At 42.3% G+C, this 23,661-nt stretch overlaps 1 protein-coding gene across 8 annotated transcripts; it reads left to right on the forward strand.

The window, feature by feature from the left end:
* The first annotated feature begins 259 nt into the window (after positions 1 to 259).
* Positions 260 to 22,596, forward strand: nop14 (NOP14 nucleolar protein). Of its 8 annotated transcripts, none has more exons than XM_087145033.1 (21): positions 473 to 531; positions 1,900 to 1,992; positions 2,475 to 2,692; positions 2,953 to 3,087; positions 4,466 to 4,607; positions 5,996 to 6,066; positions 6,601 to 6,666; positions 7,287 to 7,382; positions 7,609 to 7,695; positions 8,551 to 8,714; positions 9,112 to 9,197; positions 10,926 to 11,152; positions 11,720 to 11,774; positions 12,368 to 12,584; positions 13,874 to 14,009; positions 15,181 to 15,345; positions 16,117 to 16,292; positions 16,547 to 16,778; positions 17,602 to 17,723; positions 18,972 to 19,133; positions 21,944 to 22,596. In XM_087145033.1, the coding sequence occupies exons 3-21, from the start codon at positions 2,504 to 2,506 to the stop codon at positions 22,044 to 22,046; spliced, it is 2,631 nt and encodes an 876-aa protein (XP_087001159.1). In that variant the 5' UTR covers positions 473 to 531; positions 1,900 to 1,992; positions 2,475 to 2,503; the 3' UTR covers positions 22,047 to 22,596. The 8 variants fall into 8 exon arrangements, with proteins under 8 accessions (XP_022106740.2, XP_022106739.2, XP_022106737.2 ...); XM_022251046.2 differs by having other exon boundaries at positions 1,900 to 1,978; XM_087145034.1 differs by having other exon boundaries at positions 473 to 515; positions 1,900 to 1,978.
* Positions 22,597 to 23,661: the final 1,065 nt, after the last annotated feature.

A 23,661-nucleotide genomic window follows, 5' to 3' on the forward strand; every position in this document is an offset into this window, starting at 1 on the left:
TCTTTACATCTTGGAAAAAATGAAGGTGGATCTAAAAGGTTGGAGTTTCTTATCAGTATGTGAAGCATACAGGTACTTTCTTTACCAACTTCATTAATTAACATTATGGCAGGACATCTTCTTGGAACGTACTTTTTTGCCTTTGTTCATCAATAGAGGGCGGGCTTTACCTTGGAAGTTCTTACTCCGTCTGCAATCTTGACGTCTTTTTGTAAAAACGAATGTCACAGGTTGGCAGGGAACACGATGTGGCGGGGATGGTGAACACGTTTTCTGACATGTATCTATGTGTGAACATGATTCACTTATGCGTGTGGAGCCACAATGTAGGGCTACAGTACATGTAAATGTACGTCATCTGATCATCTGGTAGCTACGTACAGTTCAGATACGGAGATTTCTGTAAAAATCGACAGTGCTTTAAAGATCTGTAAAAGTGTAAGCTTGTTTTAGGGCTTCTTACTAGGCCTAGGCACGTACACAACTTGATGAGGAGTGACAAGTCGAAGTCCATGGTTAATGTTATGTCACGTATGTTATCGCGCAATGATTTATCATGTTTAATATGCCCATCTTGACATTCATGTTGGCGATGAAAAATAGAATTGGCATAAATAAATGATAATAATAATAAAAATTCCTATAAATTATATAACAGAGGTTAACGTGTGGCTATTGTTGTCAAGTTGTGGCTAAACTAAACGGTACCAGGTTAGTCCATGAGTAGCCCCACTAGTGTGGCACGGATCACTCCCGATTTATCCTGAGCCACGCATCCGTATGCGCAATTTCGTGTTGGCGTACTGAACATTTTTGGCGCACCCACTTATAATCGTGGGCGCAATTTCTAATCGTGAGCGCAAAATCTAAACTGCTGCCAAAGTTTTGGAAGAGTCCATTGGTACATGAGTATCTTATCGCTCAGTCCGTTTATTACATGTCTTGACATGGAACAGCCGTTGAGGCGATGAGGGGTCAAGTGACGTAATGCTCAACGACCTTATTTTAAAGATGGCGACTGTGAGAGTGAGCCCGTTAGATTGAATGGATAAAGGAAAAAAGACTGGAAAATCCCTGAATAATGTGTGTGAACTCATTCAATAAATGGTATTTAGAAAACGGAAAGGTCAAGAATCCTGTTCGTATGCAAAAGAAATTGCGCCCATGATTATAAGTGGGTGCGCCAAAAATGTTCAGTATGCCGACACGAAATTGCTCATACGGATGTGTGGCTAAGGATAAATTGGGAGTGATCCGTGCCACACTAGTGGGGCTAGTCCATGAGTAGCCCCACTACTACCTGACTACTACTACTAGTGTGGTACAGACTCTCTCTCCCGCTCCATCCTTAGCCACACATTCGTATACACAATTTCGTGTCGGCGTACTGAAAATTTTTGGCACACCCACTGATCATTGTGGGCGCAATTTCTTTTGCACACAGAGATGATCCTTAGCCTCTCCGCTTTCTTAGCACCATTTATTGAATGATTTCACTCACGTTGTTCTGGTATTTTCCAGTCTTTTTGCCTTCACCTATTCAATCTCACAGGCTCGTTCTCACAGTCGCCATCTTTTAAATAAGGTCATTGAACATTACGTCACTAGACCCCTCATCTTCTCGACAGCTGTTCCATGTCAAGACATCTAAACTGCAACTGCTGCCAAAGTTTTGGAAGAGCCCATTGGTACATTTAGTATCTTATTACTGAGTCATGTGTCAGTCCGTGTGTTAGGTATGTCTTGACATGAAACAGCCGTCGAGACGATGAGGGGTCAAGTGACGTAATGTATTATTATTATTTATTCATGCCAATTCTATTTTTCATCACCAACAAGAATGTTAAGTTGGGCATATTAAACACGATAAATCATAAAGCGATAACATAATATTTTCAGGACTGATTTGTGCTGCATGATGATTCTGTAAAGCGTGGCACTTAGGGGGCACAGGTACAGGCCTGCAGCGACGTGTCAGGTGAAATTTGGCCCGTTAGTTTCAAGCTTTGTGATGAATATTGCCTCATAAGAGCTATTAAATTCCCCTGTTGACATTTAATGTGGGTTTTACTTCCCTGTAGAACCTTAGAGCCATTAATCAGAAAAAAAATATGCACTAAAAGTAGGATCCCGGACGGAACAAATTTTATTTCATTTTTCGGGATACACTTAAAAGACATTCAGTACACAAATATACATTTAAACATTTGAAACAAACTGTTGCCCCAAAGAAACATACATTCTGTCGATGGGTTCTCAAACTGATTAAATAGGAAACAATAAAAATTATTTAAAAACTTCTCGTGTGAAGATTTGATGCACCTATGCAAGCACCTAGTGGAGAGAAACTTCGCGTCTAGTTCCCAGACCAAAAGACACCGACCATTATTTTTGAGGGAACCAGCCTAAGTTGTAAGTGATTTTTAGGTCCTTCACTGTGAAAAATTAACCACTCTTGGACATGATTTCAGCAGCGTTGCCAGGGGTAGCACCCACTCATGCCATGGCCAAGTCAAAGAAGAACAAACGGAACCTGGCAGAAAAGGTCCGGCATGGCAAGTCCACCCAAGAGGTCAAGAACAATCCGTTTGAAATTCGCATCAACCGGCAGAAGCACCACATCCTGGGCAAGAAGATTAGCAAACATGCCAAGGGACTTCCAGGGGTCTCCAGGTCAAAGGCCATCAAAAAGGCAAGACCCATCAGATATTTCTTCATATGTGCTGAGGCAATTTGTGGTGGGCAACTTTTTTACATTGGGTTGCACCCCCAAAGTGACATATATAATAGTTTTAATGCACCATGAAGCTATGCACACCCTGTAGACTTTGTACACATGATTCTACCATTGGTGGTGCGGCAACTCTCTACGCTAAGCCAGTTCGTAGTGCTATTGACGTAACTGACAGTTCACACTGAAGAACATGAACGCAACGTCTGTTTCCTTTCCAGCGGAAAGACACACTTCTCAAGGAGTACCAGCAGAGACACAAAGCCAACAAGTTTATCGATAAGCGATTCGGAGAGAATGACCCGACACTCAGCGTTGAGGAGAAGATGATGCAGAGATTTGCATTCGAGAGGCAGGTCAGTCATGGTCGCCCACTCCTGTCTCTGTCCCCGCCCCATTATATAGTCCCCCATGAAATTTATAACAGTATTAAACCTCCTATGCTGAAGTCACTCTTTGGGTCAGTTGGTAAACACATCAAAGAAGCACAGCTGTGTCACGTTGTGCACTGCACCAACAGTCCCTCACAGGAATATCAGACTGCACTTTTGTGCTGCCCAACAACTGTGCTTCACTGTTTCATGTGCATCATTGTGCAGTAAACCAAATGCAGTGAAGAGGACTGCACAAAAGACCCTGGGTCATTTTATGCTGACAACCAACTGTGTACACACTGAACCTGTGCATGTTTAAATTCCATATAGAAACTACATGCTCACCAGTGACTGTGGGCATTTGTGCACATTTGTGCTGTAAAACCAAAGGAGGGTTAATTCAAGAATGTTATCATTCATGTTTCCAGTATTTAGTCAAAGACCAAAGCTTTCAATGAGTCCATGGACTGAGTCAAGAATAGTTATACTCAGAGCTCAGTGCTGGACATTGTAAAAACATGTTAGACAGCCATTTCAAGATATACATATGGGCTTTCAAACCCTGAACTTGGCTAGGTCAAGCAAATGGCCTAAGCTACACCAAATTCAGATTCATTTGGGGTACGACATCAAACAGGTTTGCAAATCTGAGATGGCTGTGGTGCGTCTAAAAATCTGCCAAATTTTACGGGGGGTAACCAAAATGTATGACAAGTGTTAACGTATCTTTCCTCAAATAACCTGCAGAGTGAAATGATTTTGCAGTCTGTGCTTTAAGTCTGGCTACTGTGTAATGTTTCTCTGCATACCTTGCCGGGTGAATATATGGAACTAAAAGTGATTCTGTGGGTATTTGCATTTTTACATTGATACAAGAAAATATGTTCATGTAATTTAATATGTACATGACACAAAACCCAGTCACGATAGCAGTGTTTTCCCTGTGGTCATATCTGCTAGTATCTCTATGCTTCCAAACATTTATAAGACTTGTGGAAAGTCATGTGTGGTGTACATTTACTTGTTGTTTGAATGAAACAGTAGAGGCTAGAGTGGTTTATGTTTGCTCAAGTTATATGTCATATTCCTTCATCCGGTCAAAAATAGATGGTACAAAGTTACACCTTTCCGTTTTGACATTGGGCGTTGATTTTCATTTCAAAGCAGCAATTGCTTTCAGGTTTCAATCGAGTTAAAGTCTCCACACTGATTGGTACACAGGTCGTGGAGTGCTCAAGACATGCCAAGAATATAGAACCATCATGGGAAACACTGCTAAAGTGACGGTATTCTGGCCCCCTTTACTGGCCCTCTTGTGTAGATCTCATTCCTTTGTTCACTTTTGTTGGTGGCATCGCAGAGGACACACTCCAAGGAGGCTATCTATCAGCTGAACGAGGAGGAAGAGCTGACTCATTATGGCCAGTCACTGGCGGATGTGGAGAAGTTTGAAGACACTCAACTGGCGAGCGATGACGAGGAAGATGACGGTAACCTAGGAGGTATGTTCCATCCCGGCTTTGGATGAGTTTTTGTCCACTTTACATCTCTGTTGTTCTGCCACCCTCCTCTTCATCTTTGATAGTCATCACCATCAACTCTGTTATCCTCTGTTTGAGTTTTTGTCCACTTTACATCTCTGTTGTTCTGCCACCCTCGTCTTCATCTTTGCTAGTCGTCACCATCAACTCTGTTATCCTTCGCAGTTGTCATCATCATTTTCACCAATATTACTGTCAAAGTACGGGGTGCACGGGGTGTTTTGGCACCTCAGGGAGTGACGACCCTGCCCATAATTGTGTCGTCCCAGGCTCAGGTGGCTCCGGCTGACAGTACCCAGTAAGGGCCCTGTGCCAGGGTTACATGGAAGCCAGAGTGGCAGCAGGCTGATGAATCTTGAATCGAGCGCTTGAAAGTTATTGTCATCGATGGTTGACTCAGCTCAGTGGCACGTGGAGGAACCTTGTCTGTGGTCAACGGGTGGCACCACAGGCCAGCTAGCGGCAACTGCGGGGCAGCTTGTACACTCCCCAGTTCTGTTACACTTTGGTTTACCCCTGGATCAGAGTGTGCAGGACAAGAGAGACTCGACGATGGGGGTACAACGTCGCGGGTCTGCTTTTTTACTGTGCAAGGCTAGGAGGGAGCAATAAGTCCTGTGGCGGCAGGAAAGTGCGAAGGTGTTAAACCCTCTCACCTCTCTCTCTTATCTTGTCGTCATTGAAAACGCTGGACTGCCGATTACTTACATGGCACAAAAATCACCAATATTTATTGACAACAATCAATTTTGGTCATTGTCCTTGTGGTCTTCAGTGTCACTCAGTGGGTAATTTACACATGTACAGTGTATAGTCAGTTTCATCAATATGACATTGCATTAATAGTCATTGATATGATTGGTCCTTTCTCAATAGCTACTGCATATGTCATCCAAAAATCAAAGTCAGTCTCATTTTTGGATGTACACCATCATCAAATTTCATGCCTATCTCCCAATTTTTGAAAACTTTGTGCTTACCAAAATGGCTACCTTCTGTCATGTCTGTTGCACGTTTCATGTGCAGTGTAAACACATTACAGTTACTGGAGATGACATTTTTGGCATATCAACAGGAGCCACTTGTGAAGGATGGTTTCCATGAAGGCAGAAGGTTCATTTTAAATGTTTGCGTATTACAAAGTTTGAACTTTTGCCTGAATGCGCACAAACCAGGACCATGTATGCATGGCACATGAGAAGGGTGAGGGAGTTCTGGAGCATGGAGTCCATTAAAGTCTGGTATCCTGGCTTTTTTATCCACCTGTTGATCTGGTTAGCTCTTGTCTGTTAGATGGAATATGATTTTATTAGTCATTCACCATGCTGTAATCGACACTTTTCTTCCAGCAAAGTATGTGGCCGAGGAACACTTTGGAGGATTCCTGACCAGGAAGAAAGCAGAGAGCACAAAAGAAGAGGTAAGGTTGAAGGGAAGAACTGTCAGAAGTTGAGAAGCATTTGGAATCAAAGTACATGTACTTCCTTGACAACACTAATTTCATTAACTTGTGCAGACTTGCCAATAGGCAAAACTATGCAGGCAAAAGATGGTAAGAGTATCCCCTCTGTGGCTCCTTCCACCTCTCCATAATTTTTCAGTGAGCAAGTATTCTCCCGTATCCCTCAAAATCCACCAGGAGGCTTAGGAGGATTTCAGGTTGAACCTAGTTGCTACTGGTCTTCACAGGCAAAATGCTCTGGAAAGTTGTAGTGCAAAGAATTTGCCATTTGTTTACTGCTCAGTCAAGGTTTTTGAAAAGTTTTAGCGACAAGACCCAGATGTGAGGATGATTCGGTTAATTAATGCCTCGGAAGTTAGTTTTGCAACTCAATATTAAGACCTACTGATAGAGCAGTCTCCATCTCTGAGAGATTATGTTTGAAAAACTAGAGAAAAACTAAGATTGTCAGCCAAAGATTGTACAAAACCTCATTGTTTCTTTTTTGGGCAGAATACAAAGCCTAAATCTCGCCAAGAAATTCTGGACGAAGTCATCGCAAACTCCAAGAAAGACAAGGTAAACACTCTGACGTGGGAAAAAAAACAAAGCTTTGTGTTAAACATCCAAAGTTAGAAAATTTCCCCTTGACATTGTGCGTTAGTGCAACGTTCGTGAAATGTCATATGTCTTCTCCCCTCATACATCACAAGGTGCCTACAGTGATATTTGAGAAAGTGGAATTGTGTTCAGCTTTTACCAATCCGCTGTGTTCATTCTTAGCCTCATGACCTTTTTTTGAAGCTCGAAAGAAATTCTCTTTAATTGAAATGGAATATGTTCTGGATTATAGGTCTCTCTCAAGTGACGTCACTTCCCCCCACTTCCTACAAATTTGCAGTTGGTACTTCAAATTTTTGTGACACACATCGGCTGCACTGTATGTCGAAGATATTTGATCCACATGCGTTCGTGTTCACTGTTCACACATGCACCTGTTAGCATTGTATACGCTGTTGTAATTTTCCTACAAACATGGAGTCCAGTGGGAGAGATCTATATGCATTTGCACCATTATTTGGGGGCCCATCATTTATTTACCAAATCTTGTTACCAGATTTCATGTTTAAAGCAATATTTTTCAATAAGGACTTTCAATTACTGACGTGATGATATGTCTTGTATTTATACTTCCGCAGTATGAGCGTCAGCACCAGAAGGAAGACATGTTGAACCTGACTGAAAAGCTCAACAAGGACTGGCAGGCGGTCTCCACTCTCATTTCCTTCTCCAAGGTACCAGGCATTAATTCTCTGGCGAGCTAGGCTATTGAAGTTTGCCAGTCTAGGAAAGCATTCTCTAAGTTTCGAGGGGGGTCTCTAAATCTAAACCAAACTCAGTCTTGAGCGTCTGAAATTTTTTAAGCAGTCTGAAGTCTCATGCGCCATTAGCCTGTTTCGGTAGAACTAGTCCACCAGATTTATTTGTGACTACACGTTGTCTTTATCTTTTGTTTTTTAGCGCAAAAAGTCTACTGTGGAAAACAAGCCCACAGCAGATGACTATGATGTTACTGTCCGAGAGCTCATGTTTGACATGAAGGCAAAGGTAGGTTTGAGTTGCAGCCTCGTCCCCATGATGTTTTACAGTGCGCTACCACTGCATATCTTGCTCTGATATCGTACCATATCTGTATATAACAAAAATCCTGAAGATCTGAATAGGCGAGGAATAGTGTGAGACCTTTACAATCCTGCAAAGTCCATATGTGTGTTTGAATTGGGTGTTTAGGGTGCCAGACTGAAGCAGTTCCTTTGTGGCATCAGATTGGAGAACAAATAATTCTCCGAGTGCCAGTGTAGTGCTTACGCCCATTTAAGATACACTTTTTCAACTGAAAAGTACTGGTAATCGGTTGGATTCACTCAATTACAAGTTAGAATGCATAGCGGCAGCATTCATGGACATTTCCAAACATGTCGTCATTTCAGACTTCTTTTCGAAATGACCATCATTTATCACTTTTGTGAAAATGACGTCCTGCCTGTGGGGATAAGGCCATAGGGACTATCGGATAGCCAATTATTATTTACAACAATAATTTGGTTGATTTTGGATAGCAGTAAATGGTCCATGCTACCTTTAACGTACACTCTGTCAGGACTGGTGGGCAGACTGTTCCCTGTCCCCCATGGCTATTTTGACTGTGAATAACCACTTGGTGGAGGTGGGAATCGTGTGGTCAGCCTAGTCTGGACAAGTTTGACCACTGGTGGATTTTTGGCTGGTACCGAAAATATATTTTGTGCACAGGCTACCATGGAATATAGGCCATTGGTCAGCAAGTGACCATCACACAGACAGTCCTGTTTCTGTTCGCTGATGAAGGGAGGGAGGGAGGAGGGCACTTGTCCACAACAAAGCAAAGGAGAATGAAGTGTTGATTTGATGTTGGTTTCCTAGGCAACAGACAGGATGAAGACACCGGAAGAGGTGGCCCGAGAGGCGAAGCAGAGACTGGACAAGTTAGAGCAGGACAGACAGAGGAGGATGCTGGGAATCACGGAGGAGGAGCAGGAGGCAAGACGGAAGGTTGGGCATCAGTCGGCTGATGATCTCAATGATGGGTAAGAAACATTTCATGTCCAAAATCCTTTTGACAAAAATTGACCTAAAGTATTTAAAGTATTTCAGGTGATAATTGTATTAAGTTTCTTGAGCACTGGCATGAATTCATGAATGTAGTTTCTGACCCTGCTGGTGAAGATTTAATGCATTTCTACTTGATGTCCTCAGGCAAGACACTTTTTCACAATTTCTTTCTGTCCCGGTCAGACTTGGCACATGTTAGTAACATCAAGGACAAAGTTCAGTCATATTGCATTGAAATTGCAAATAAGGGTGCTGGAATAGTCATTCCAGAGCCATTCAGAACCAAGGAGTCTCTCATTGTCTGTGATAAAATTTGGTTTTTTTTTTCAAGCATATGTTGAATAACATCTGACTGTCCAACACTTCCTCCAGGTATGCATTAGAAGCTGTTTCTAAGACTGCACTGAGCTATAAAGACGGAAAGCCAATCAACATGGACATGTTTGGGAGCCAAGCTAGTAAGTGACTCTTTCCATTTCTGATTGCTTCTGCCGTGGGTATTGTAACTGAGTATAATTGACAGAAAGATACTAATTGTCATTCAGGTCAAGCCTAAGTGTTCCAGGCCAAGTGCTTTTTTGTAGGGAAGATATTAGTGAGTTTTTCGCTACAGAGTTTATCATAAGGAACTTCCAATTCTGCTAAAGTACAGTTTGGAGTATTACCATATTTGGACAGCTTATTACGTTACAATCTCGCGCAAGTTGACCAATCACAAGGCTTGTTCTAGCAGCCTGCAACGGATTGCATAGGTGTTACAGGGTGCTTTTCTTACATGTTGCAGCATATGGAGCAAAAGCATAAATGAAATTATTTATGTACAAAAATTTGATTGCCTGTGCAAAAAAACCCTGACTGCAGACATAAACTAGAAGTTCTAAAACACGTTTAGATCGATGGGATTTAAATTCATCGTGGCCAACTTGAGATATTCAAAATTGAATTTTGACAAAAATCGCTCTGTCAGTATCGGAAAGGTCACTATGCCCATATGTGGTAATGCTCCAGACAGAAGTACTGCAATTCTGTTTTAAATCATTACGCCAATAGTGAACCCTTTTAGCAAAACCTTTTGATGTGCGTCCACACTCGGTTTCCTCCACGGTCCAACTTCAGTAATCAGAGCACACATTTTCTTAGGCTGAGTGTCAGCTAATATCATCCTTTTATTTCTCTTGTATGTCATTACAAGCCCAAACGCACTGTTCAAATGCCCCCGAGGTTTGGCATTCCTCCATTTCCCTGAATTCCCAATTGTACGCCAGTATTGTGCAGTGCCGTAGTTGTCATGTCAGACTCAGAAAAGGACTTGAGCACCGCGGAGGAACAACGTATTGAACAGAGACTATGGCAACGTTTGTGTGATCTTGGAGAAGGGACATTGCAAGCAGAAAGTAACCAGCAGCCGATTTCACCAAAAGTGGTGTAACTTTGAACCATGCGTAAACCTTTTGCCACAAAGTTGTGCCACAGTCCTGCGCAATATGCTTACGTTCGATTTCAAGAAAAGTTGCGTAGCTGTGCCACGGTTTAATAATATTATATTTCTTGGACAAGGACAGTAATGGCTTTTACGACGGCTGTTCCATTCCAATATAACAACAGTCATCAAACAGTTGTTGAATCATCTCCGCCTGCAATTTTGGAAAAGTTTTTGTCTTTTCTTCTTCGGAACGGGACTGAAAATCTTGCAGTTCTCTCACTGCCAAACTAGTTTTTCGTTACCTTCTACAACTAAGTTGTACCTTTCTCGTTTAAACCTTTTTAGGTTCAGCAATGATTAGGCTTAACCGAACATGCTGAGCTAGTCAAATCGTTCATTTTCGCTTTGTTTGGTGCAAGTCACACCACCTATTACTGTGTCAGGAACTTACACAGTGCTTACGTTTTGTGAAATCAATCGTAATTTGTTGCACAACTTGGCTTAAGTGTAGCCACAGTGGTACCGAACATTTGGAAATACCGAAGATCCCCCTTGGCTACGGAAGTTTTGTGCTTTTTTACCAAGCATTACAAATTTGGTTGAAATAAAAGAAAAACATTTAGATTTGATGATAAATAACTCAAAGTTGAAGAAACTTGCACTTATGATGGAACATTATCAGCGACGTTCCACTGTACGCCATCACGTAAAGCTTTTTGAAATTGGCTGCTTCTCCTAGATAGATGCCTCATTGTTATTTCAGAGAAAGGTCAGTCCGTGAATGCAGAGGGTGAAGATCAAGATGACGACAACGTCCAAGACGACGAGGAAGAAGATGATGAGAATGATGAGGATGGAGAAGATGAAGGAAGTGATGATACTGACAACGATGACGAATTTGAAGATAACCACTCAGATCTAGAGTCTGACGATGCGGAGAGTGATAGCGAGGAAGAGACTTCAACTGCCCAGCCTTCCATATCAAATGAGGTACCGTGGAACTCGTTCATGTCAATGGAGCTTGTACTCCGTATTGGGCGGTTTTACCTTGCAACTTTCATCTCTGTTCATTGTGTTATTCAGATCTTCGTATACTGCAAGTCATGTTTGAAACCCACGTAGTTCATGTATAAAGGAAGAAAAAGAAACATCCAAAACAAAGGAATGCATGTAAAAACGGTTAAGCGTATGTAGTTTTGCACAGTGGGTACCGTTGTTACACCTGCATAGCTGGAGATGATGCCAATTCTTTTCTTAATTATGGCAAAAGTGAGGAGTTTGACTGAACTGAAATTTATATACTGATCAGAGGGAAAGAACAGGCCTCCGGTACAATGGAGGAGATAACAGTTCGTGAAGGTATACACGTGTGCTGCTTGAAAGACCAGAAATTGATTTGCAAAACCTTCATACTTCTCTGATTGTGTGGAATGCATATCCACCAATGTTTCTTTGACATACTTGAGAAATTGTATTGCCGAAAATGCTCCTGTTTTATGGTAAACAGCAAAGCATGTGCCACGACACCTCAAACGTTTCCCCCCCCCTTTTTTTCAGATGAGGGAAACAATCCGAAAAAGTGCCAAGGAGGAGTTACCGTACACGTTTAAAGGTTGGCATTCCTCTAATTGCGGGGTATATACCTGAGAAGTATAATGAGACTGAAATAAAGTTCCGCCGTCTTTTTCTGTCGAAGGGAATTTGATCTTCTGCACCAAAAAAAGCAGAGAGGTTTTCTGTACTGGAACACCTTTCAAAGTCATCGCAATTAAAATGGATTCCTTTCAAAGAGAATTGAATCTTGCAGGGGTCACAGCACACTCGCCAGTTGATTCGGGTGTCAGGTCACAGCTAGCAAGCGCTGAACAGTAACAAGCCAATATATTTGTTGTAGTTCTTTGGAGGAGCGTGAGATTTTGGACTGGATTATTTGTGTTGGACTTGTGACGGACATGTCAAAATTTGTAACGGACTCTTGATGGACCCTTAATTGTCCATTAAGACATTACATCTATATTTCTATGGAATTGCATTTGCTAATAGGTAACACAAAATGCTGAAGTGGTATTTTACCCAAGAAAAGTTGCCCAGTGCCTCAAGGTGCATCAGACTTTCACACCTGGTGTCCGGTATTTGCTGTTGCAAAACTGATCCAACCTTCAGGTATCCGAGTAATGAAACTGGTATTCTTCATTTGGCCGACAGCACCAGGGAATTACGAAGAGTTCATGGACCTTGTGGGCGGCCAGTCGCACAGCAACCAGTTCCTGATAGTGGAGAGAATACGGACCTGCCACCACCCCAGTCTGGCAAAGGGGAATAAAGACAAACTGGACACGCTCCTGACGATACTGCTGCGGTACTTCGGTGATGTCGTCAACCTGGAATCGGTCAGGATGGAATTTCTGGACGGGCTGACAAAGTAGGATTCTAACAGCATTTTTTTATATCCCTGCATGCTATGAATATGTGTCTGTTATTGTTACCTGGTGTCTTGCACACTGTGATTTTGCTGTTCCAGAACAAAGTGCGCCAAGTTCTGAAGGGTATCTTCTGACTCCAGGTGTTAGCTTGTATTTTCACAAACATGAATTATGTCGCATAAGTACTAGATTCTCCTGAGCTGGTCTCAAACCTGTCAAGCATATACTTTTTGAGTCACAAAGTCAAAGCAAGTTTTTAAAATCATAAAGTTCCAATGATTTTTGTTCAACAGTTTTTCTGTCGTTTTTTTCAAACACCCGTCTAGCCATGTTAAGGTACTTTCTTCTCACAAGTAGTCATAAATAATCTCCTTATATAGAGATTGGTGTGAGCGTGACACCTGCTACATGAAGGGGTGTACAGCCAGCCAGTGCTTAATCCCAAACCCTGCTAGACGCAGCCCAGTGCACCAGGTGTGAAAGTCTGATGCACCTTGAGACACTGGGCAATCAACAGCAGCTGATCAAACTGGCCATGTTGAGACAATGAGAGTTAGTTCTATTAAACATTGCCACTGGTGGATCTTGTGGTGACTGGCAACCGCAGACTCCCAGGCTGTTTGGCCTTGGGGAGAGTTAACCTGTTGGAGCTTGTTACACTGGGCAGGCAAGCCACTTTGTCAAACGATGCAGGCAGATGTGCCTAACAGCGTTTCTAGCAAACATACCCTAGAGTGTGAGGGTTATTAACCATTTAAGACCGGCCACATGACGGCCTCCCAAAATGGCTAAACTGCCTTTGGTATTTATGTAGAATCAAATCACCTACAACGTTGTGTTACACAACAGTAACATTACCTGCTTGCATCCCGTGAGAAATCTGCAAGTCACTGGTGTCCGAGCTATTTTCACTGCCAGTGAGTCAGTACATAGGAAACTGGAGCAGAAAAGTGTGTAAATTAATCTTGTTACAGTGTAAAAACACTTAGGCATCAACATTGATCCAAAGATTTGACTCTGCTGAAGTGAAATCCATCTGCTACAATGTTGAACAAAGCTTTTTCATCTTAAACGCACACTGCACCCTCGGCTTAATAGCCTCATGCGCCATGAGTCCGTTTCACATGTAAATTTTTGATATCAACTTAGTAATGGACCTATGACAAGTGGCAAGAACTGAAGCAAAAGGAAGATGCCCATCCCCGAAGGTTGAATATGTAAATCTGATTACACCTCTCCACCTTAGCTGACAAGGAATGAACCAGTAAAGCCATTAATGCTCTTACAGGCATATCTATGAGCTGACGGCTCAGTCTTCCCTGCATGCTGGCCAGTGCATGCAAGCACTGATCGCGGACCGGCACCAGCAATTTGAGGAGGAGGCTGAGAGAAGAGGCCGGGGGGTCTACCCTGGGCTTGATATGGTGGGTTGATGACAAACCACAACACATAATCAGTGTGTGGGCATGCTGTTTCAAGCGTGCCATCCAGACCAAATAGGCCTATGCATGTGTAGTTAGGCGCGAGTTTGTTCGTCATTCGAGTTTGTGTATATTTGCCATATGGTTTTAGATCTAGGTTCTTTAAAACTTAAAAAAAAAGCGTATGTATATATATTACCCAGGTCTGAATCAGACCTGGTCAGCTGATGTGGTTAGTCAACATACCGGTATAGTACATGGACGTTTATCTACCAGCCAACAGCATGTGACAGATTTTTGTTCAAAGTTATGTCACAATTTCCAAAGCCGACGCTTGTTGTTTTGGAGCCGGCCCCTTTAAAAAAACACAAAAATGCTCAGACCAGTGAACCCTCAGTGCAGTCAAAGAATGTCATCATGTTTTCTCTCCAGTGTACCAGGCCCCCTTGTTTTGCCCTCACAAAAGTGTGCGGTATCACACATTTTTAAAGCCCAGATTGGAATCAGTGTGTGATCTTTAGGTTATGGTTGGTTTAGGTAGGTATGGGTTGTTATTACTGTAGGACATCAATGATATAGTTGAAAGTGGTTAGTTCTATGCATGTTTCCGCCTTACAATTGGCAATTACCTTGTGACCTTGTCGCTGTTTGACTGTAACCGGAGAAGATCTATGTACCTCCCTACAGGGTCAAATGTCAATAAAAACCCTAAAGGGACCTGCCAATTGAATGCAAAAAGCAGGAAGAACCTTGATTCCTAGTAATGTGTTGATGTACCTTGAAACTGTTTCTACACGACCACTCTCATTTTTCCTCCAACTTGTATGGGCGAACAAAGTTTGCAGAAATATCGCCTTTTGGTTGGTTTTCGATGTTACCTCAAATTTGTTTAAAATGGACATCTGTCCCATTAAGTTTAAATTGTATTTTTGTTGTATTTTCATTTAGGATTTCAGACATGTTACAGACATGTTATAGACATGTTACAGACATGTTATAGACATGTTACAGACATGTTATAGACATGTTACAGACATGTTATAGACATGTTACAGACATGTTATAGACATGTTACAGACATGTTATAGACATGTTACAGGCATGTTATAGACATGTTACAGACATGTTATAGACATGGGGTTTAATGCTTTCCTGTTGTTTCCTTGTTTTGTAGCTGTTGTACTTCAAATTGGTGGGTGCACTGTTCTCGACCTCCGACTTCCGTCACGCCGTGGTGACCCCAGCGATGTTATTCATGGGTCAGATCCTGTCACAGTGCCCAGTGCGGACATACAGGGATGTGGCGTCGGGCCTGTTTGTATGCAGTTTGTTTTTAAAGGTTTGCGACCAAGAAAGTTTTTGTTGTCTTTATTACTGAACTTGCTCAGAATAACGCCCCATGAGAGGTGAAGAACTTTTCATTACCGACCGAACAAAGTAAGTTGCAATTTCCCAGAGCAGCCTTTGAACATAATAGTGGCTTTTAAAGAAATCTTTTCAGTGTTACTCAAAAGATCCGCACTTTTATGAGGATGTCAAACTGAGTAATATATCAAACCAGAAGAGCTCAATCTGGTCATTCAAATGCAAACTTGTACAATTCCAGTCTCATAAACTGAATATTTGTTACTTTGTATTTTATCTATAAAGACATTTCACATGCAAGTGGAGAGGTGCATATGTTGAGCATGTAGCCCACTAGCCTTTCTGTACTTTTATAACGGCGACGGTGTATACTCAATAGTTCACAGGTTTGGTCTCTTATGAACAGTTTCTGCTGAAACAAAAGACAGTGATATGCTCATCAGTCTGTGTTGACAACTGATGCTTGTTTTACACTGAAGTGTACTGAGTGATATGTTTGTGGGGTGTAAATGTAATTGTAGCCGACAGTGAGGTGCATGCAGTGTTATAAGACTGCATCAACTGATGAGCTGCATGTATTGGGTAACCTGTTTCCATTCTCAAGCTTTCTGTCACAGATTAAAAAAACGTGGACTTCATCCAAGACCTGACCTGCAATGTTTTGATTGTGGATTTTACTTGCCAAATGTTCCTTTCCTCGCCCTTTCAAACTTTGATTTGAAATGATTCTGTCCCGCTCACCCAGTACATCCGACTGTCCAAGAGGTTTGTCCCGGAGGTCATCAACCACTTGAGGGGTCTACTGTTCCTGGCTGCAGACAAGGAACCTGGTCGCATCTACGACGTCATCCCTCCATTCAAGCCTGTAGGGAGGTACATTGATCTTCTCAGGTTACAGTCAAACAGCGACAAGGTCACAAGGTAATTGCCAATTGTAAGGTGGAAACATGCATAGAACTAACCACTTTCAACTAGATCATTGATGTCCTACAATAACAACCCATACCTTTATTTCAACCAGCAATGGCGTTTTAGTGAGGATTTCAATTTTTCCAATAGAGCTGGATTATAATTAGCACTGTGGAGATGGGCAATAGGGCAAGAGTTGAGATTGTTTTCTAAAACTCTCTGACTGCTAAGTGTGTGCGTGTTTCCTTTTCTTTCTTTTTTAAAAGAAATATGAAGGTCAAGCCCCAGCGCATTCTGGAGGTGCTCTCTCAAGCGGAGCCGAGGGAGCTGGAGACGGACGAGTTCCGTTGCTGGGCCCTTCACGCCACTCTCAGCCTGCTCTCGGAGTTTGCCACGCTCTACGTGGGGTTGGCCAGCGCTCCAGAGATTTTCGACCCAGTGAGGCGGTGGCTAGAAGCCAAACACATTCCAGTCGAAAGATACCCTGAAGATGTCGAGGTATGCCAGTCACTCGCAGCTGTGAGAAGTTCATGAGATAAATGTTGGCCTTGATAAAGGTTCCCATTGAGGAGGTGGCTGTTTTGAAATGTTGGCCTTTGGCCGTTAACACTGCTCTTGGAACTCACTCCTACATTGGATTGGGACTGGCTAGGCCACTTGGACAAGGTCAGTGCATTGGAAGGGAAACTTGTCTTCACTAATAAGCAGGAGGTCATGGATTCAAGCCCTCCACAGCATACTGTGTTCAGTAAATAATTTTGTGAAGGATAAATTACATGAGAAATGCTGCTCGTACTTGTATCTTCTCTTTTTCCCAACCCAACTTCTTGGTATTAAGGCCACTCAGCTGACTTGTTAAATGCCAGAATTTCTGCCTTAGCACTGTAAGCTAAGAATGCTGACTGTACAAATACATGTTTGTGAACAATTCTGTGAGTAGCAAAGGGGCCTGGGTCCAGGCAACAACAAGGAACAAGTAATTGTGCATTACATCCGCTGTACTGCAGTTTGCTTGGAAACTGACAAGCAGGCAGAAATGATTTTAGAATACTGTGACTTACCATGGCTACGATTGCACGTTTGTGGAAATATACAACCTGGTCAAGTTGCATATATTGGGCCAGTCAAATCTTGGCAACTAGCCAAAAAGTCTTAATGTCAAATGTCAAATTCACTTGAAATACATTGACACTCAGTTGGCATGAGCCAAAACCTGACCGAAATCTTCTCAATTTCTGCGAAAGTGGCAATGTGGAATCACTGAAGTTTTTAACATTTCTTGACTTGAACCTCTGTCTGACCCTTGAACTTTTGACCTTAGGAGCTGCATGGGTCACTGCTGGGGCAGCTGACCTCGCTGAGTGTCCGGCCCAAGCCCCACCTGCAGCGTGAGAAAAAACGGCCGCAGCCCCTGCCGATGTTTGAGCCTAAGATTGAGGAAGAGTAAGTACAGTGACTTGTCTTTAGGTCAAATGATAACATAAAAGGCGTGCTTCCATCGGACTTGTTCTTCCGCTGGCATACGGAAACTTACCGCGACATTCCTTCGTGTCAATCTACCACGCATTTCCACGTGGATTTTTTTTAATCATAACGGAATGTTTATTCGCTGTGTTAGGCCTAATAAGACCAGCTGATTACATTGGCTGCGCTGTACAAATCATGACGAAATCGGCAAAATCTGACAAAACAAAGACAAAATCAGACGAATTCAGCCAAATCTGCCACAAAGAAGACAAACCCGTACAGGAAAAGCCTCCTACTCATTGTATGTATAGCTTTATTGGGGCACGCTTAACTCTGTGTGCGCGGCATGCTGCCTGTACTGTACGCATGGAGCTGGAGACTGGGAACCGTCCAACCAACTTCATGTGCCTACTATCGATCTCTTCGTAGGCAGTACTCTGGTTCGTATGTATAGCGTGGTCGCATTCAATCTACATTGTACAGGAACTGTTCCCATTGGACTTTTTTGTGCCCCTGGTAACTTACTGTGGCTGCGCAGAAATCTTCCGTGACCCTTTTCGGCCTGTTAGTAAGTAAATAGGGACGTTAGTTGTGCGTTCCCTTTTGATTTAAGTTTGTAATTCTACAGGAAAGTCATCAGGGTAAGTTGACCCAAAAAGTCCAATGGGAACAAGGCAAAAGTTATGTGTTGACTTTCATCACGAAAAGAGCATCAGGCTGTGTAGGAGGGTATTTAAATGTATTTGCTCCCAAAATGTTTTAGCCAAAGAATATTAGGGTTGGATGATATGCGATGCAGTTTAGTTGGGTGGGGTGGCAGTTAATCCATTTACCTTTTATTGCGACATGCCAGTAGTATGTATTTAATGTTTGATGGCTTGAAAAATGTCCACATTTTAAAATGCAAATAAATCCAAATAAAAAGACACAAGAGCAGCTGTGGTTTCACCAACCCAGCTTAAAAAAAAAACAGAAACAGGAAAAGAAAGATGAGGATTGTAAAAATGAAGCTTGTGGGGTGCCACCATCAGTTTTGATTTTTTAGTCATTTTTTGAAAATGCATTATCAGGTATCGACCATAAAGCAAGCAGTTCAATTAATAATGAAACTCTTTTAAAAAAGAAATGTTCAGACGCTTGTTTAAAATTCACGCCAGGGATAAGCTACTGAAAGGTCTAAGCATCAGTTTTATTTTTTGTTCCACAATTTTCCAACTGCTGCAGCTATGACCCCGTCCGCAAGAAGAGAAAGAATGCGGGCAGCGCCAAGAACGAGAAACAGAGGCTGCTGCATAACTACAAGCGCGAGATGAAGGGGGCCATCCGGGAAATCAGGAAAGACGCGCAGTTCCTGGCACGGGAGAAAATCAAGGAGCAGATGGAAAGGTGAGGTTGACATCCTCTCCGTGCACAACCGGACGAGGGCGACATAGTTGTCTGTTGGGTGCTTGAATGGGCACCACCAAAGATTGTGGGTGGTGTATTGTCTTAATCAAGGTCTGCTCATTGTGCACATGCGGAAGTGTTGACCTTTGTCACAGTTCAAACAAAATAGTGTCTAGTGTTGAGCGGAAGAAATCATGTCATGGTCGTTGAATTATTGAGACCTCGCCAGCATCGTGAATAGGACAGGACAGTGAATATGGGCGAATATGGGTAAAAGTGGGCATCGTAGTATATACAGATATTGGCTGCTTTGAGTGGTGGAGTGAACCAGCCTCCTGAAGTGATCCATGACGCATTTGATTTTTCCTGAGGAGAAACCTTGGGAGAATAGAATAAATCACAGATGACTGAGGGAGACTAGTTTTACTACACCACAAGATGAAGCAGTCAGCTGGTCAATATCTGTTTGATAACACCTCCCCTACATATTGGCGTGAGGAAAATTTATTAGTATAGCCCTAACAGTTCCAAATCTTTCGATTTCAATATGATTTTACATACACCTTAGGGTTTTAAGGTTAATCTAATTGCAATTAAAATGTACTTGTTTTTTAATACCACATTTGTTGAGAATTCACTAGCTCTCTAGCTAGTGCCTGGGAACATGCGCACACTTGGAGAGTGTTTTGGCAGTCCAAGAATTGTTTCCGTCATTTCTCTCTGGTAAATCGCTTTGAGGGTTTAGAGTACTACATCGTCACAGCAGTGTTGTAGTCAAGTACTTTCCGAGTACCAACGTTCTCTGCAAAATACTGAACTGGGTAAGAGGGAATAAAGCCAGAGTGCACAGGCATTTGATGGTAAATGTGCAAAGGTAAGATTACAAAATAAATGTTAGACTTCAGACACTCCCAGTTGTGTAAAATTTAAGTTTTAAGGAGAAAGGTACTCAGAAAGTACTCGGCCGAGTACTTTCTGAGTACTTTTGTCCTAAAAAGTTAATTTTAATCAGACAGTGATGGTCTGAAGTCATTATGTTGCTTTGTAATCTTACCTTTATGCATGTACCATCAAATGCCGATGTACTTCAGCTTTGTTCCCTCCTAACTAGTTAAATATTTGGTAGAGAACTTGGTTCTCAAAAAGTACTCGACTACATCACTGCGTCACAGTTAATTCTTACCCAATTTAAATTACCAAAGACAATTTCTGAAGAATTACAACCGAACCAGTTCTTGGTTACGACCGCCAGAAGCACACCAGTATGCATTTGCACGCAGTACTGATTGTTACACATGTAGTGCCTGTACTTTGGTTGCTATGGGTAGAGCACTTCAAGTCCTGCCCAGTAATAGAGCAGAAAAATGTGACTTGTTCAATCAAAAGAAGGATTCTGCTTGGTAAAACGGCTCCGTGACAAAACCTGAAGCCGTTAGACATCAGAGACGGCAGATGGCAATATACACGTACACAGGGGAATATTTGACCCAGAGTTCAGTGTCCTCGTCGTGGAATGATATATGCTGCCATTATCCCCCAACTGCCCTGAAGAATCTTCTTGTCCTGTCCTTTTGTATCCTCACTAGGGAGTAAAGGGGTGTTCACCGATTACCAGTGAAAGGGGAAGCACTTCAGATTAAGTCTGCCTTCATAAGTGTCATTACTTGATATCTTTTGTTAAAGCGAATATCGATTACAACTGAATGAAGCTAGTTTTCTATCTTCGTTCTGTTTGCTGAAATTTGTCTCAGAAAGTTAATCCTCTTTAAACCTGTATGCTTTAAAGGCTTGGTTGTCTCTTTGGGCCGTCAAGGACACAATAAACGAGTTCGGTATTTCAAGGCAAGGTCCTTGGAAAACACAACACCTTGCATCTTGCCCTTTCAAACGAGATTTAGTGACTGTGAGTGGGTTTAAAGTGTAGCTGCAGTGAATTCGTTTTAATGCACATGTTCAAAATGCATCTTCGTGTCTCATTTTCAACTTGTGTCTTACATTTCAGAAGGTATTTTACTGCCTTTTTGCTTTTATGCTAATGAGTATTTCCATATTCGTGAGCAAAACTGTCAAGTCATCTCAGGAAGAAAGCATCAATCTCTGTACACAACAAAGTCCTCCATTTTTGTAGATTTGCTTGTACAAAATATTCTCCTCTTTTGCTGATTTAGTGCTGTTTACATGCATAACAATAAGCAAGCATCAGTCCCTTTCTCAGAAGTGTTTTAAGTATGTAAATTCTGGGTTCACAGTTTGAACTGAAAGACCTGTGCACTAAACCATGTCATCCCTGGATGACATCACAGCAACAGCGCCCTCAGTTGTCCTGGAAAGCATTCACAAGTTTGTTTTTCAGAATTGCACTTTTCAATGCATTAAACAAAATAGGAATGTGAAAAGAGTTTTCATACATTGGGGAAGAGTGCAGAGTTGAGAACAAAGATAAGAAAAAGAGTAGAAGAGTACAAAATTTGTGTCCAAGAAAAATTCACTGCAGCTTTACCCTTAAGCCCACCCTGCTAGGGTAGACCTTGTGTGTGTATTGTTGATCGTGGTCATTGGCCTACAGTGAAAGTCATGTTGAGCGTATCCTCCATGAATACTGAACTCGCTCATTTACAATGAAAACGATTCTTTAACATCTAATCATCAGATGACCACAGAATGCTTAAGCTTTTTTGTTTTTCAAATCACCTGAGAATCCTCTGATTATGCGGATACTTGCCATGTATCTTTTAAAATCCCACTTCTGGCCTTCTCATTTTCATCCGACAATTTTTCTCCTCTTTTTTTCCCCCTGTTTTCCCTAACAGAGATTCAGAAAGGAAAGAGAAAGTCAAGAGAATTCACCAGCTGCTGGCAGGCCAGGAAGGAGACTATCAGGCAACCAAACGTGGCCGCATCAACCTCAAATAAATATCAGTGGTCTTCGGATGACGCTGATGGAATGCGCAGTCCAAACACGGCACCGGTCAGCATAGAGCCCCAAAATTGTCATCTTGCTACTGTCCTGGCATATACATTGCACAGTACAGGTCGTTTTAATATTGGAGTGTAGACGACCATCTTCCAGGGCTGGCGTAAGCTGCACTTTTGCATCGGAGAGATGCTTCACAGAGACCCTAGAGAACTGCTGAAGGAATGGATCTACGTATGGAATGAATAATGACCACTTCACTTTCTTCCTTTCATAGAAAAAAGATATCTCCTTTCAGTTCTAACCATCACAATTTGGAGCCCGTACCCATCAGTTAGAGGACAAAAAGGGTATTATGCCGGCCACTCTGAGAAAGTTTGAGAAACGCTATTATTAGCAGTGATTTATTTTTAACCATTTCTTGTGAAATTAAAAGGCTTTCGAGATAATATGCCCACTAGCTATGACATTTTTTATCAGGTCCTACTTCCTAAATTTTGTGAAAAACAGCCATCATTGTTGATGAAATGAAATTTTTATTCTATGAAATGTTGCGTAGATCAGTGACTATCTTTATTTATACGTGGGTCGCGTTGGACCCGAGTCTTATTATTACGCGGAGGCGAAACACAGACGAAGCAGAGCCGACATTACGCCCAACTTGCTATCTGGCCCAGCTTGGGGCTCTTCCGGCTACGAAGGAAGCAAACTGCAGAGCGTGTAATACTAGGCTTATCATTGTTGACGCTTAGGGCAGGAATTCCTGCGGTGGGACAAATTAATAAAACACTGAAAAAAATCAACTTTGACATGTTTTATTGACAAGGAATCGTGCTCTACATTAGATACTAATTTGGTATTTCACAAGAAAACCGCACTACCTTTGACGCGTGAATAAACACTGCTGTCTAATTGGTCGATCGTGGATCACCTGTCACGAATTAAGAATAATATTAAGATACACAGGCATACAGCATTTTATCTCTCAAGGAATTAAACAATTACCATTGCAATGATGAATATTCATTACGGATAACATGAAACAGCCCCCAAATGTTACAGCAACCTCACGACTCCCACATTTGAAGCAAGATATGGGACGGAGAGAACCCCCCCCCACCCGCCTTTGTGTTGGTCATTGTTTGATCGGAATCTCAGGGATTCTTTACAGACTTCTAGGGGGGATCTGTTAGGTAACAATAGTCTAGAGTGTGTATAGGGATTTGACATGTAAGGGGGGTACCCCCTTCGTCCCATATCTTGCCTGGTATACACTCCCGCGACATCCCTCCATCAAAGAAGACATTGCCTACGAAAACCAGGGTACATCTTCCGTATTGTCGTAGGAGGGGTGGGGGTAGGGGCTGATAGATCGGTAACGGGCAACATTGCATTGTTACAACCGAAAGAGCGCTAAAATTCCATTCACAATCCCCGCACAATACTCTGAAAATGCCCTTCCCGGTCATCCATAATGCATTTCAGGTGCAGTTAAGTTGAGGCGCTTTTAGTGGCGTGTCCAGTTTTTGGTGGGGGGGGGGTAAATTCGAATGCGAATTCTGGCTAAAATCCGTCAGGGGGCAAGTTGCACACCTGTCCCCCCCCCCCTTGATA

This window comes from Acanthaster planci, linkage group LG13 (assembly GCF_054643075.1).
Source record: "Acanthaster planci isolate LZ-2023a linkage group LG13, COTS_SCS, whole genome shotgun sequence".
NCBI lineage: Eukaryota > Metazoa > Echinodermata > Asteroidea > Valvatida > Acanthasteridae > Acanthaster > Acanthaster planci.